The 11,268-nt window shown below is 34.7% G+C and overlaps 1 protein-coding gene across 3 annotated transcripts; it reads left to right on the top strand.

Annotated features, from left to right (window-relative positions):
* Positions 1-8,461: 8,461 nt before the first annotated feature.
* LOC149407414 (uncharacterized) lies at positions 8,462-10,319 on the top strand. Of its 3 annotated transcripts, none has more exons than XM_089626475.1 (2): positions 8,462-8,707; positions 8,996-10,319. In XM_089626475.1, exon 2 carries the CDS (start codon positions 9,543-9,545, stop codon positions 10,152-10,154), a length of 612 nt encoding a protein of 203 aa, XP_089482601.1. In that variant the 5' UTR covers positions 8,462-8,707; positions 8,996-9,542; the 3' UTR covers positions 10,155-10,319. The 3 variants fall into 3 exon arrangements, with proteins under 3 accessions (XP_089482601.1, XP_089482597.1, XP_089482606.1); XM_089626471.1 differs by having other exon boundaries at positions 8,949-10,319; XM_089626480.1 differs by lacking the exon at positions 8,462-8,707 and adding an exon at positions 8,727-8,850.
* Positions 10,320-11,268: the final 949 nt, after the last annotated feature.

Here is an 11,268-nt window from a genome sequence, read left to right as displayed (position 1 = left end):
ACCCCAAGTCTTGGTGGCTAGATTCTGGTGCTACCCACCACGTTTGCCACGAGAAAAACGCGTTTTGCTCTCTCGACGAGACTCCAACCGGGGAGAAAGTGTACATGGGAAACTCTTCCACCTCTGACATCTTGGGTGTTGGACATGTGATCCTCAAGCTGACTTCGGGGAAAGAGATGAAGCTAACCGATGTTCTCTATGTGCCCGACTTGAGGAGGAATTTAATTTCGGGTTTTTTTTGCTTTGTAATCATGGTTTTAAGCTTGTCTTTGAGGGACAAAGGATTGTTTTTAGTAAGAACGGAATGTATGTTGGCAAGAGTTATGCTCAAGACAACATGTGGAAAATGAATGTAATCGCCATTTATGGCAAAGACAAAGTTAATGAGAATGCATCTACTTCCACTTATATGCTTAATTCATCTAATTTATGTCATGCTAGACTTGGTCATGTAAATTTTGACAGTTTGCATTAATTAATTAATTTGGATTGTATCCTCAAATTTAATATTGACTCAAAACACAAATGTGGAATATGTGTTAAAGCAAAACTAACGAGAACATCATTTCATAGTGTTGAAAGAAAAAAAACGAATCACTTGAATTAATCCATACCGATTTATGTGATTTAAAATTCATGCCAACGAGAGGTGGAAACAAATACTTTGTGACTTTCATCGACGATAGTACAAAATATTGTTATGTATACTTGCTTAAAAGTAAAGATGAAGCAATTGAGAAGTTTGCCATGTACAAACCAGAAGTTGAGAATCAACTCAGTAAGAAAATAAAAGTGGTACGAAGTGACCGATGAGGTGAATACGTTGAACCATTTGGTGCCTTTTGTGCACAACATGGAATTGTTCATGAGGTAACTCCCCCTTATTCTCCTCAATCGAACGGCGTTGCCGAATGAAAGAACCGCACTCTCAAAGAGATGATGAATGCAATGTTGCTTACTTCGGGATTACCACAAGAAATGTGGGGGGAAGCCATCTTGTCGGCTAATTACCTATTGAATAAGATACCTCGTAAGAAGATGGATAAGTCTCCATCTTAATTATTTAAAGGAAGGAAACCTTCCTACAAATACTTGCGAGTGTGGGGGTGCCTAGCAAAAGTAATGACACCCATTCTAAAGAAAAGGAAGATATGACCCAAAACAGTTGATTGTATCTTTATTGGGTACACTCATCATAGTAATGCATACAGATTCATTGTGTATGATTCTAAGAATCCCGAAATACACAAAGATTCAATTATGGAATCTAAGAATGCTTCGTTCTTCGACATGTGTTTCCTTATAAGTCTAAGGAAGATGAACCAAGTTCTTCGAATAAAATACTTGATGATATTGAGGAAATACCTCAAGTACGAGATGACGAATCGAAAGAAGAGATATAATTTGAAGAACCTAGGCGAAGCAAACGAGCAAGGATAGAAAAATCTTTTGGAACTGATTTTCTAACCTACATGCTTGATGTTGAACCCTTCACTTACAATGAGGCTGTGAAATCTGTTGAGGGTCCTTTATGGAAGGAAGCCATAAGGAGTGAACTAGACTCTATCATGCTAAATCATACTTGGGAGTTGGTTTATCTTCCTCCTGGAAGTAAAACACTCGGATCGAGGTGGATCTTCACGAGGAAGATGAAAGTGGATGGAACTATTGATAAATACAAGGCTAGACTTGTAATCAAAGGTTATAGACAAAAGGAAGGTCTTGATTACTTTGATACGTATTCTCATGTGACGAGAATAACATCCATAAGGCTGATAATAGCGATTGCTACCTAATGCAATCTTGAAATTCATCAGATGGATGTAAAGACTGCTTTTCTTAACGGAGATCTTGAGGAAGAGATCTATATGGATCAACCTGAGGGTTGTATTGCCCCTGGGCATGAAAGAAAAGTGTGCAAATTGGTCAAATCGCTATATGGCCTTAAACAAACCCCAAAGCAATGGCATGAGAAATTTGTCAATGTAATGATGTCAAATGGATTCAAAATCAACGAATGTGACAAATGTGTATACATTAAGACCACTGATCGTGGCTATGTGATCTTATGCTTGTATATTGATGACATGCTAATTGTTGGAAGCAATGATCATATGATTAAGTCCACTAAAGATATATTGAACTCAAGTTCGATATGAAAGACTGGGGCTAGCAGATGTAATATTGGCCATAAAAATTACACCGACAACTAGCAGACTTGTCTTAACTCAGTCACATTACGTTGAAAAGATTCTTGACAAGTTTGGAAATGATGATTCTGGAATCTCTAGAACTCCTATTGACACGAGTCAACACTTGTCAAAGAATAAAGGAGAAAGTATATCTCAAATTGAATATGCGGGAGTGATAGGGAGTCTGATGTACTTAATGAATTGTACTATACCTGACTTAGCCTATACTGTGAGTAGACTGGTTAGGTATACGAGCAATCCAAGGTCAGAACACTGGAAGACAATCGTGAGAGTACTGAGATATCTCCGATTCACTCGTGATTGTGGTCTACATTATACGAGATATCCAGAAGTCCTTGAAGGATTTACTGACGCCAGTTGGATATCTGATATTCAAGACTCAAAAGCCACGAGTGGCTATGTATTCACCCTTAGAGGTGCTGCCGTGTCCTAGAAATCCTCTAAACAAACGGTAATAACTCGATCCACAATGGATGCCGAGTTTGTTGCATTAGATAAATGCGGCGAAAAAGCCGAATGGCTAAGAAACTTTGTTGAGGATATTCCAGATTGGCCAAAACTTGTGCCGTCAATATGTTTATATTGTGATAACCAATCAGCGATTGTAAGGGTACATAGTGTGATGTATAATGGTAAGTCGAGACACATCCATCGGCGACATAACACCATTAGACAACTTTCTCATCAGGAGTCATTAGCATTGACTATGTTAGGTCCAAAGAGAATATTGCGGATCCATTAACCAAAGGGTTAAACAGGGACCAAGTAGAGAAGACATCCACGTGAATGGGACTAAAGCCCATGAAAATTAATGTTGAAACAATGGAAACCCAATCATGCTGACTAGAGATCCCAAGATCTTGGTTCAATGGGACAACTTAATTGTTGAGACGAAGTGAGGTCACTGTGGGGGGAAACCCCTCGTCCTATTCCTATGATTGTGACTATCGAATGAGGCTAAGCGGAGCGCTTTTAATGATTAGAATGAGTAATGCGAGATTACTCTTGAAAGAATCACCTATGTGAGAATGAAGTAGGGCCGCTTTAAATGAGAGTTAACTGGGCTTAACTGTCTAAATGCTCTTGCAGAATCAGGCGGATGTTCAGAGCCGAAATGAACATGACCATGAGAACTGAACCGTAGATATGTTTATCGTTTATATATAAACGACTAACAGTTCAAGGACATCGTGTCTACTGAGTAGTCAGTAAAGATGACATATCTTTCCGAGGGAAGGGTCAAAGGCTCTGCCTACCTATCGTATACAGTTATTGACCGTAGAATCTATCATCATGTCTTTCTGAGTCGTGTCTTTCTATTGACGTTAATCAATTTCATTCATGTGGGGGATTGTTGGAAAAATATTGGTATTTAATAACAAATTAATGGCTGATTGGTGGCAACAATTTGAGTGGGGTCTACTCATCGGATTTGAATAATTCCAAGTGCTACGTATTCCTCGTAATGAGGGGTATATGATTGAATTTTTTTTTTCCAAAATCGGACCTAGGATGAATGAGAAATTGATGCTCAAAGAAACACATTTATGTTGTGTTGTGAAAATGGAATTGCAAGAGTCCCACATTGGTTAGGGATGTATGTTGTGGTAGTGTATAAATACTATCATCTATCCTTTAGTGGATAAACAAGTGCGAGAGAGGAGAGTGTGGGTGGGTTTACTTAACCCTTCACACGCGCGCGCGCGCACACACACACACAGACACACACGCCACCGCCGCCGAGCCGAGCCGGGCCGGCCCGGGCCCGTGTTCTGGGTTCCGAGTTTCGGGAATGTCTCGATCTCGGGCTCGGAATCGGATAGGGCTTGGGTCTAATCCTTATCTTTTTATTGCAAATTTCATTTCCGGATTGGGGTTCGGCCTACGCTACCATGCATTCACGTAGACACTTTGCATCAGAGGGAAAACGTCTGACCTTTGAGCTTCATTGTAACCTCTGACCCTTCAGAGTTGAAACCTCTAATTTATCTGAGGTAAAGAGCTATTATGGACCTTAATGGTGGACGTTTTAGGGAGCTAAAGCTCAGGTCTCTATGCCTATAAAAGGCAGAGCCTTTCTCTCATTTGAACACACCTGAAGTGATATTTCCTTCTTATTCCTTACTGTTCCCTCTCTCTGATTGTTCCCTGAAAAATTTTTCTTCCTTCTTTTTTTTTTTTCCGAATTTGGTGATAGTTCTGCTTCGGTTCGTTCGTTGTTCGACATACTCAATGGTACCTTAGTTCGTCGAGATTGTCATTGTATCCTGGGAAGCCTTGCTCAAGTGTTCCAGTACCAGTGGGAGAGCAACAAAGCTTTAAGGAAACTGTCCAACAGTCCTCAATATTTTCATCTTGTTTTCGGTGAAGGTTTATTAAGTTATTGTTGTTCATTTTCATCTGATCAGTTTGTAATTTTCTGTTAATTTATTTTCTCATAATAATAATAATCTATCTTTATTCGCGAAAATATTTTGTAATATATCTAACAATTTCTTAACCTAATTACCGACTACTGAAATGGTGATATATATGAGTCTATTAACCGTAATATAACTTATATATGTATTTTCCGATGGGTAAGATATGTAAGTATACATATATATATATATATATATATATATATATATATATATATATTATATTATTGAAAAATTCGTTGCAACTACTTAATTTTCTAATTTTTTTAAGATCTTAGGAAAAAAATTTATTTTATTAAAAAAAAAACAGTTCACTTGATGAGATTAACTTGAATGAACTAAAATAATCAATTTAATTTACTTAAATCTGATGAGTTATTTTCTTAATAAAATAAATTTTTTGTTATTTTTTAAACGAACGTGAACTATTGGTCTAATTGTCCCTGTATTATTAACAAAATTTAAGTTGAATAATGTACAGTTTTCCATATTAACAAAAAAGTAATAATGACAATGTAAATACAGATTGTAGTCGAGGTGATACAAATGTAAATAACATAAACCTAAACATTGATATAAACAGTGAGAAAAAACATTAACGGCCAGAAGATATTTATAAACATAAACATTTAAAATATAATAATATATAGAAAATGATAACAACTTCAATAAGAGCGTTAGCGGCTATATAGCCAAATAGAACTTAAGTTTTTGCAAAATAGCCATAGTTTGTCAACTATAAGCAAATTAGCCAAAGCAAGATTAATATAAGCTGGATTAAATTTAATCCCAACGAACTATAAAGACAGAATGTAAGCTTTATGAAGGCTGAATTAAAATTAATCGAGACAGGATTAAAAGTCGTAGTACTCTCAATTGGCTATTTTGCTATACCTAATGAAACTATGACTATTTTGCAAAAGTCATAGTTTGAATTGGCTATTTCATACCATTTTTCCATTTTATAGATCCACCTTTTTATAGACCTTTGCACTATCATTGGAAAATTAATATATTTAAAACTAACATATACGTCATTAAAAAGTTCTCCACAAACAAATCTGTTACCCAATTCTCTCACAGATGATCGCTAACCTTGTCTCACTACAACACGAATAGCTGTTTACCACGCTTCATTTTCGTTTTAGTTTCAAACTTTACATTGCAAATTAACTAATATGGCAACATAATTTTATGCGGGATTTAGGCATAAACTATATATTTACGTTGAATGATAACTTCAATTATCTAAAAATTAAGATAATAATCCAAAATAAGACAGGAAGTGTGTTGGTATACTATAAGAAACAATGCACAAATTGGACTTTATATTTAATATTTCTATATTTAGTTATAATTTTAATTAAGATAACCATTAAATGCATATTACATACAATTTCTTCTATATTTTTTTAGCATGACTATTAAAAAAGGGTAATATAGCTAAATAGCCACCCATATTTAGACAGTTTTGGATTTGGCCAACATTCTGTTAATTTCGTGTTAATAGTCAACACCATTTATTTACACACTGTCAAAATACCAATAAGACCTTACCTGTTCCCGCCCACTATAATACTGAAAATTAAATGCATTTAAAACACAATATTAGATAATAACTGTCGCAGGAATCAAGGAGCGTCATTAATCTTGGTAATTAATACCACCGATACACACCATCTTTCTTTCAGAATAAGAAAATGGAGAAGACGCAACCCAAATTTGAAAACCCAAAAATCTGTAACGAGAAACTGAGACCGATCGAGCGCCATCGTCTTCTTCTCCTTCTTCTCTTCTGCGCGCGGCCACAAACACCAGCCCGAACCCAAGCTTCTATTCCTCGCGCGCGCCATCCCGCTGAGACCGAGCGCCGCCGTCTTCTTCTCTTCTGCGCGCGGCCACAAGCACCAGCCCGAGCACCCAGCTTCTCTTCCTCGCGCGCGCCATCCCGCTGAGACCGAGCGCCGCTGCGCGCGATCGCCGCGAGCCGCAGACGAAGATTTTTTTTTTGGTGCGTGTTTGAGTTGTAAATAAGAGTCATGTAAATTGATTCATTTATATGTAAATTGATGTTATGTTAAATATACTGGTTCATTTACAAATATGCAGAAAGTCTGTTTTTGCACAATCAAATTTGCCAGTAAAAAACACGCTATTTACTGGAATCCCTGTTAATAGACAGTAAATACAACAATTATTTACAGTTTATTTGTATTGTAAATAAGCTGACAAATCAATTAACATCAGATAACGTGAAAATTATGTGAACATAGATCCTTACCAGATTCAATGAGCGAAAATGAAGAATAATTTTTCAGATGAATGAAAATAAAGATAATAAATGCTAATTATATTGAAATATGGTGTATATATTATTCTGCTACAAAAATAGAAACAAATTTTCTATTTCCAACCGCTTAAATTTCAAATACACACGTCCAACAAATCAGGAAATGCAATAACTGCTTTCCAAAACAGTTTATTCCAAATATAAAAACCGATATTAAATGAGCCAACACACGTCCAAATAACTACTTACTCTTTCGGTTTATTTCAAATTTTAAAAAAACTGCCTCTAATATAATGAAGGCGAATTAATAAGGGCAAATGAGTAAAAAAAATTCAGTTAATATTATGCCACGTAAGCGTATTGGCTATTAACGAATAATTAACCAAATGTTGGCTAAAACACAATTGCCAACGTTTGTAAGGCTTATATGGCCAATTTTTTTATTAAAAAACAAAAAATTAAGTAAATAGCCAACTAAAACGTTTGAAATTGCTATATATCCAACGTTTCGTAAATTTTAAGTAAATAGCAATAAAGATGACATGGCCTAATAAATAGAAGTGACTATTTACCTAAGATTTATATATGTAAATATATGAAAGTGACTATTTATCTAAGATTTATGAAACGTTGACTAATAATGTCAAACTGTAAATGTGACTATTTCCTGATGAACTCAAAAACAAAAATTACAGCATTCAAATGACTACTCTTATAATTATAATTTACTTGATAATATTATATAAAATAATCAAATGACTACTCTTAATTAAAATTACAGCATTCAATTATTAAAGAAATATCTTTCTCATGTATACGTATTGATGCGTCTTACTTTATTTTGAGCTCTTTTCTAAATGTTAGATAATTCGGTCATAGTCTTAAGCTAAAGAGTTTAAATAGTTTATATGTTAACACTCCAATTTTTTTGTATGGAATTTAGACATATTGAATGTCCAAATACTCATCCATTGAGTCCTTACTTAAATTATGACCATAATGTGAATTACGTGAAATGTTAAATTGTACCGTTTTGTATAGCTTGTTTTTTACTCTATTTGTTATCAACACAAGTACTGGATGGGATTAAATTTATTCACTCTAATTACTTGATGTGTTTGAAGATGAAAATCAATTTTTTATTTTTACCTAGCGAAACTAATTGGATAATACCTTCCATGCGAACTTAGAATACTGAAGAAGTTTTGCACCCATACGAATATCACAACTTTCAGCGCATTACTGAATATTATTCTAAATTTATATGGTCAATTCAATTTTGGAGTAAAAAAAAATTTAAAATTTATTTTTGCGCTGTTCAAATTTTGTTGTATCTCAGTTGAAATTAAAATTAAGACTCACGCATGGCTTGTTAATGATTTTCCCTTGATAATATAATGTTATTAAAAAAAGAATATTGCTTCCTTTTATAAAATTTATGGACACTACCCACAAAAATAAAGTAATGGGAATTAAAGTAATCACCTGCAACCTTTTCTATTCATAATCCCTGAAAATTCCCTTAAAGTTTTGTTTTGCGAAGGAAAAGAAAACATAGCTATGCATATCACGATGCAATTTCATTTTAACATTTGAGCAAAAAGAAAATTGCATTTTAACATGCCATAAGTTTTTCTCACAAATAAAGGCAAGAGAATAAAGGCATTTGTTAAACGAGATCATTTCTTTCACCAAGAATTTTCCCACCAAAAACTGACATTTTTGTCCATATCTTGGTCAAGCACTGAGGTTCTGCTCAATTGGTTTGACCAAGTCTGAAGAAGGTAAGAGAGTTTCCCAGATATATTGTTGTTTATTGTCTGGCTTTAATTCTATTTATTGTCTTCTCAAATTTCCTGTGCAAATTAATAAAGGAAACACATGTGGGGTTGGTTTTAGATTTACCCATCTACAATGAAACCCTCAGGTATGGCTGGACTTGAATCAGCTTAACAATTAATATAATATAGATTAGTTGTTTGATTTGCCATTATACGTGCTTAATAATAAGTAAATTATTATTAGGTTTTTACATTGAAGTTGGGAGTGAAAGTGCCATGTGGTGGTCTCAGGTGTTAGCACATGGTAGTCTCAGATTTCCATGCAATGCGATTGATGAGATCAAAGCACACAGGTGAGACCTGAGCAGGTTTTCGTGCTTCCCAAGAGAATCAGCCAGTTTCACAGAAGCAAAACCATCTCATTTCTGCTACACTATACCAGGACAAAAAAATTAATTTAAATATCCTTAAAGAAAGGCCTAGTTGTGCAAGAGTTTGCCTTTCTCTCTCACATAAGATCAGAGGTCATTATAAACCCTTTATAGTTAGTAGCGCAAAAGTAACACAGTTCATATATATTCTGTATCCTGACCATGTTACATTTTCAGTTCTTCACTTATTTCTTAATAGAAGAATTCAAAAACCATTAAAAGTCCCTTTTTCCTTCCTGACAATATCAAAACCACACATTTTTCTTTGTTTTATAAGTTTTACTTTCTAAGTCCTGCTAATTTTTTTCCTCCCTCTCTTTCACAAATAGTCATATAGAGTTTTGATTGAGTCTAATATAAGTCTGAATTATATTTTTTTTTCCTTTTTTTTCTTTTTCACTCATTCCATGAACTGGGAGGATAAAGTCAACGAATTGTGTTTCTTCAGAAACCACCAAATATCATGGCTCATCATTTTAGTGATTTCACTTGTTCCATTGTCAATCATTTTGGTATTATTGTTTTTGGGCTATGGACTCTTATCTTCAATCTTCTTAACATCTTCCATTCTGATTCTCTCAACAATTTTTATCCTCAACACCTTATCAAGCCCTAAATCCAGCCTGAAAATTTCATTACCAAACATTGAAGATGATCATAAAACCAAAACCATACAAGAACCACCAAAACAAGCTCAAGAAGAAGAAGAAGAAGACTCGCTATTGGAGAGCGATTGCGTGGATTCCTCGGACTATGATGGTTCGATATCGGACGAGGAAAGCCTCATCGAAATCGCTCTTCCGAGTGGTCATTACGTTGGCCATTACGATCATGATTACAACAACAACAAGAAGAAGAAAATCACACCTATCATTGACACTAATCTATTCCCTCAGAGAATCCTCATGGAGTTATTGGCGGAGATCAATGAGCTTAACAGTATTGAAGAAGAAAACTTGATTGAGATTGACATTTCCATGGGATCAATTATGTGTTCAAGGTTTGGGATTGAAGCATGAGAAAAGCCACGTGTGACAGTTTTTTGTTTTTTTTTTTTTTCAAACCATTAATACAAATGGTTTATAGTTATAATGTTTTTTTGATCCTATATCCATGGATTTTTTCAGTTGGTATATTAAATGTTGCTGCTATTATTTTACATATGTACACTACTTGTGTGTTTATTGTCGTTTTTGATCTAGTAAACTCTTGGATATATATATATATATAACTTTAAACTTTGGATACCCCATATTAAAGTGCTGTATGTACCACCCATTATTGCACTTTAGTTTTCTGATATTGCAAATCTTTACGAAAGGAATCCCACTATAGGGCTTTCTTTTTTCTTGGTCATCACTTTTATTTTTATTTGTCAGATTTGTTAACGACCTTTATTTGATAGTGTTTTTTTATTTTTATTTTTTTTGGAGGGAAACTTATTTAATAGTGTTTACTGCTACTTATTGGAAACAGATTTAGGGGTTTACACTAAGTGCAAAGAAAAGAAAGTGAAGAAGTAAAAAAGGAAAAAAAAAGGAGGTCAATTTAAAAGAGCTCCCGATTTCAATTATGAATTATCATGCTGATGATCAAGATGACATGCGTAGAAGAATATGCTAAAATGTACTTGCCAAGCAACACAATCATGATTTTTCAAGAACCCTTTTTGGAACGAAAGCTACAAAATTCAACCCATCAAAATTTCAAGAATAAACTTGATTGTAGTACAACATAGCAAAAGATGCTTTGGCATAAACCCACGTATTCCAGGAGCCAACAATATTTGCACGATCACGTGACTATTATGAGACTTTAATCCAATCATTATTTCATCGCTCGAAACATTTTTCTTCAAGTTTCCGGCAAATCCGTCAGGGAACTTGATTGACATAAGAAAATTTGTAAAACGCTTTCTCTCTTCTTTAGCCAAAATATATTTAGCTGTGAGTTTGTACCACTTGTCACCTTGCAACTCCAAGTGCAGATACTTCTTGATGTCCAAGTCCATCAAATCTAACATCGCCTTATCCGTGTCTTTACTCTTCTCGTTATTGAGCAAAGTTCCTAAAAGGTTATCGCACACATTTTTTTCTATGTGCATAACGTCTAGGTTGTGTTGCGAACGCAATT

The sequence above is a fragment of the Urtica dioica genome, chromosome 1 (assembly GCF_054948205.1).
Source record: "Urtica dioica subsp. dioica isolate 48M chromosome 1, U.dioica_male_clone48M_v1_H2, whole genome shotgun sequence".
In the NCBI taxonomy this organism is placed as follows: Eukaryota; Viridiplantae; Streptophyta; class Magnoliopsida; order Rosales; family Urticaceae; genus Urtica; species Urtica dioica.
This window is presented reverse-complemented; position numbering and strand designations above follow the sequence as displayed.

Bases quoted from the DNA above. Each gene is read 5' to 3' on its own strand.
- LOC149407414 (XM_089626475.1), top strand. From the start codon at position 9,543: ATGAACTGGGAGGATAAAGTCAACGAATTGTGTTTCTTCAGAAACCAC.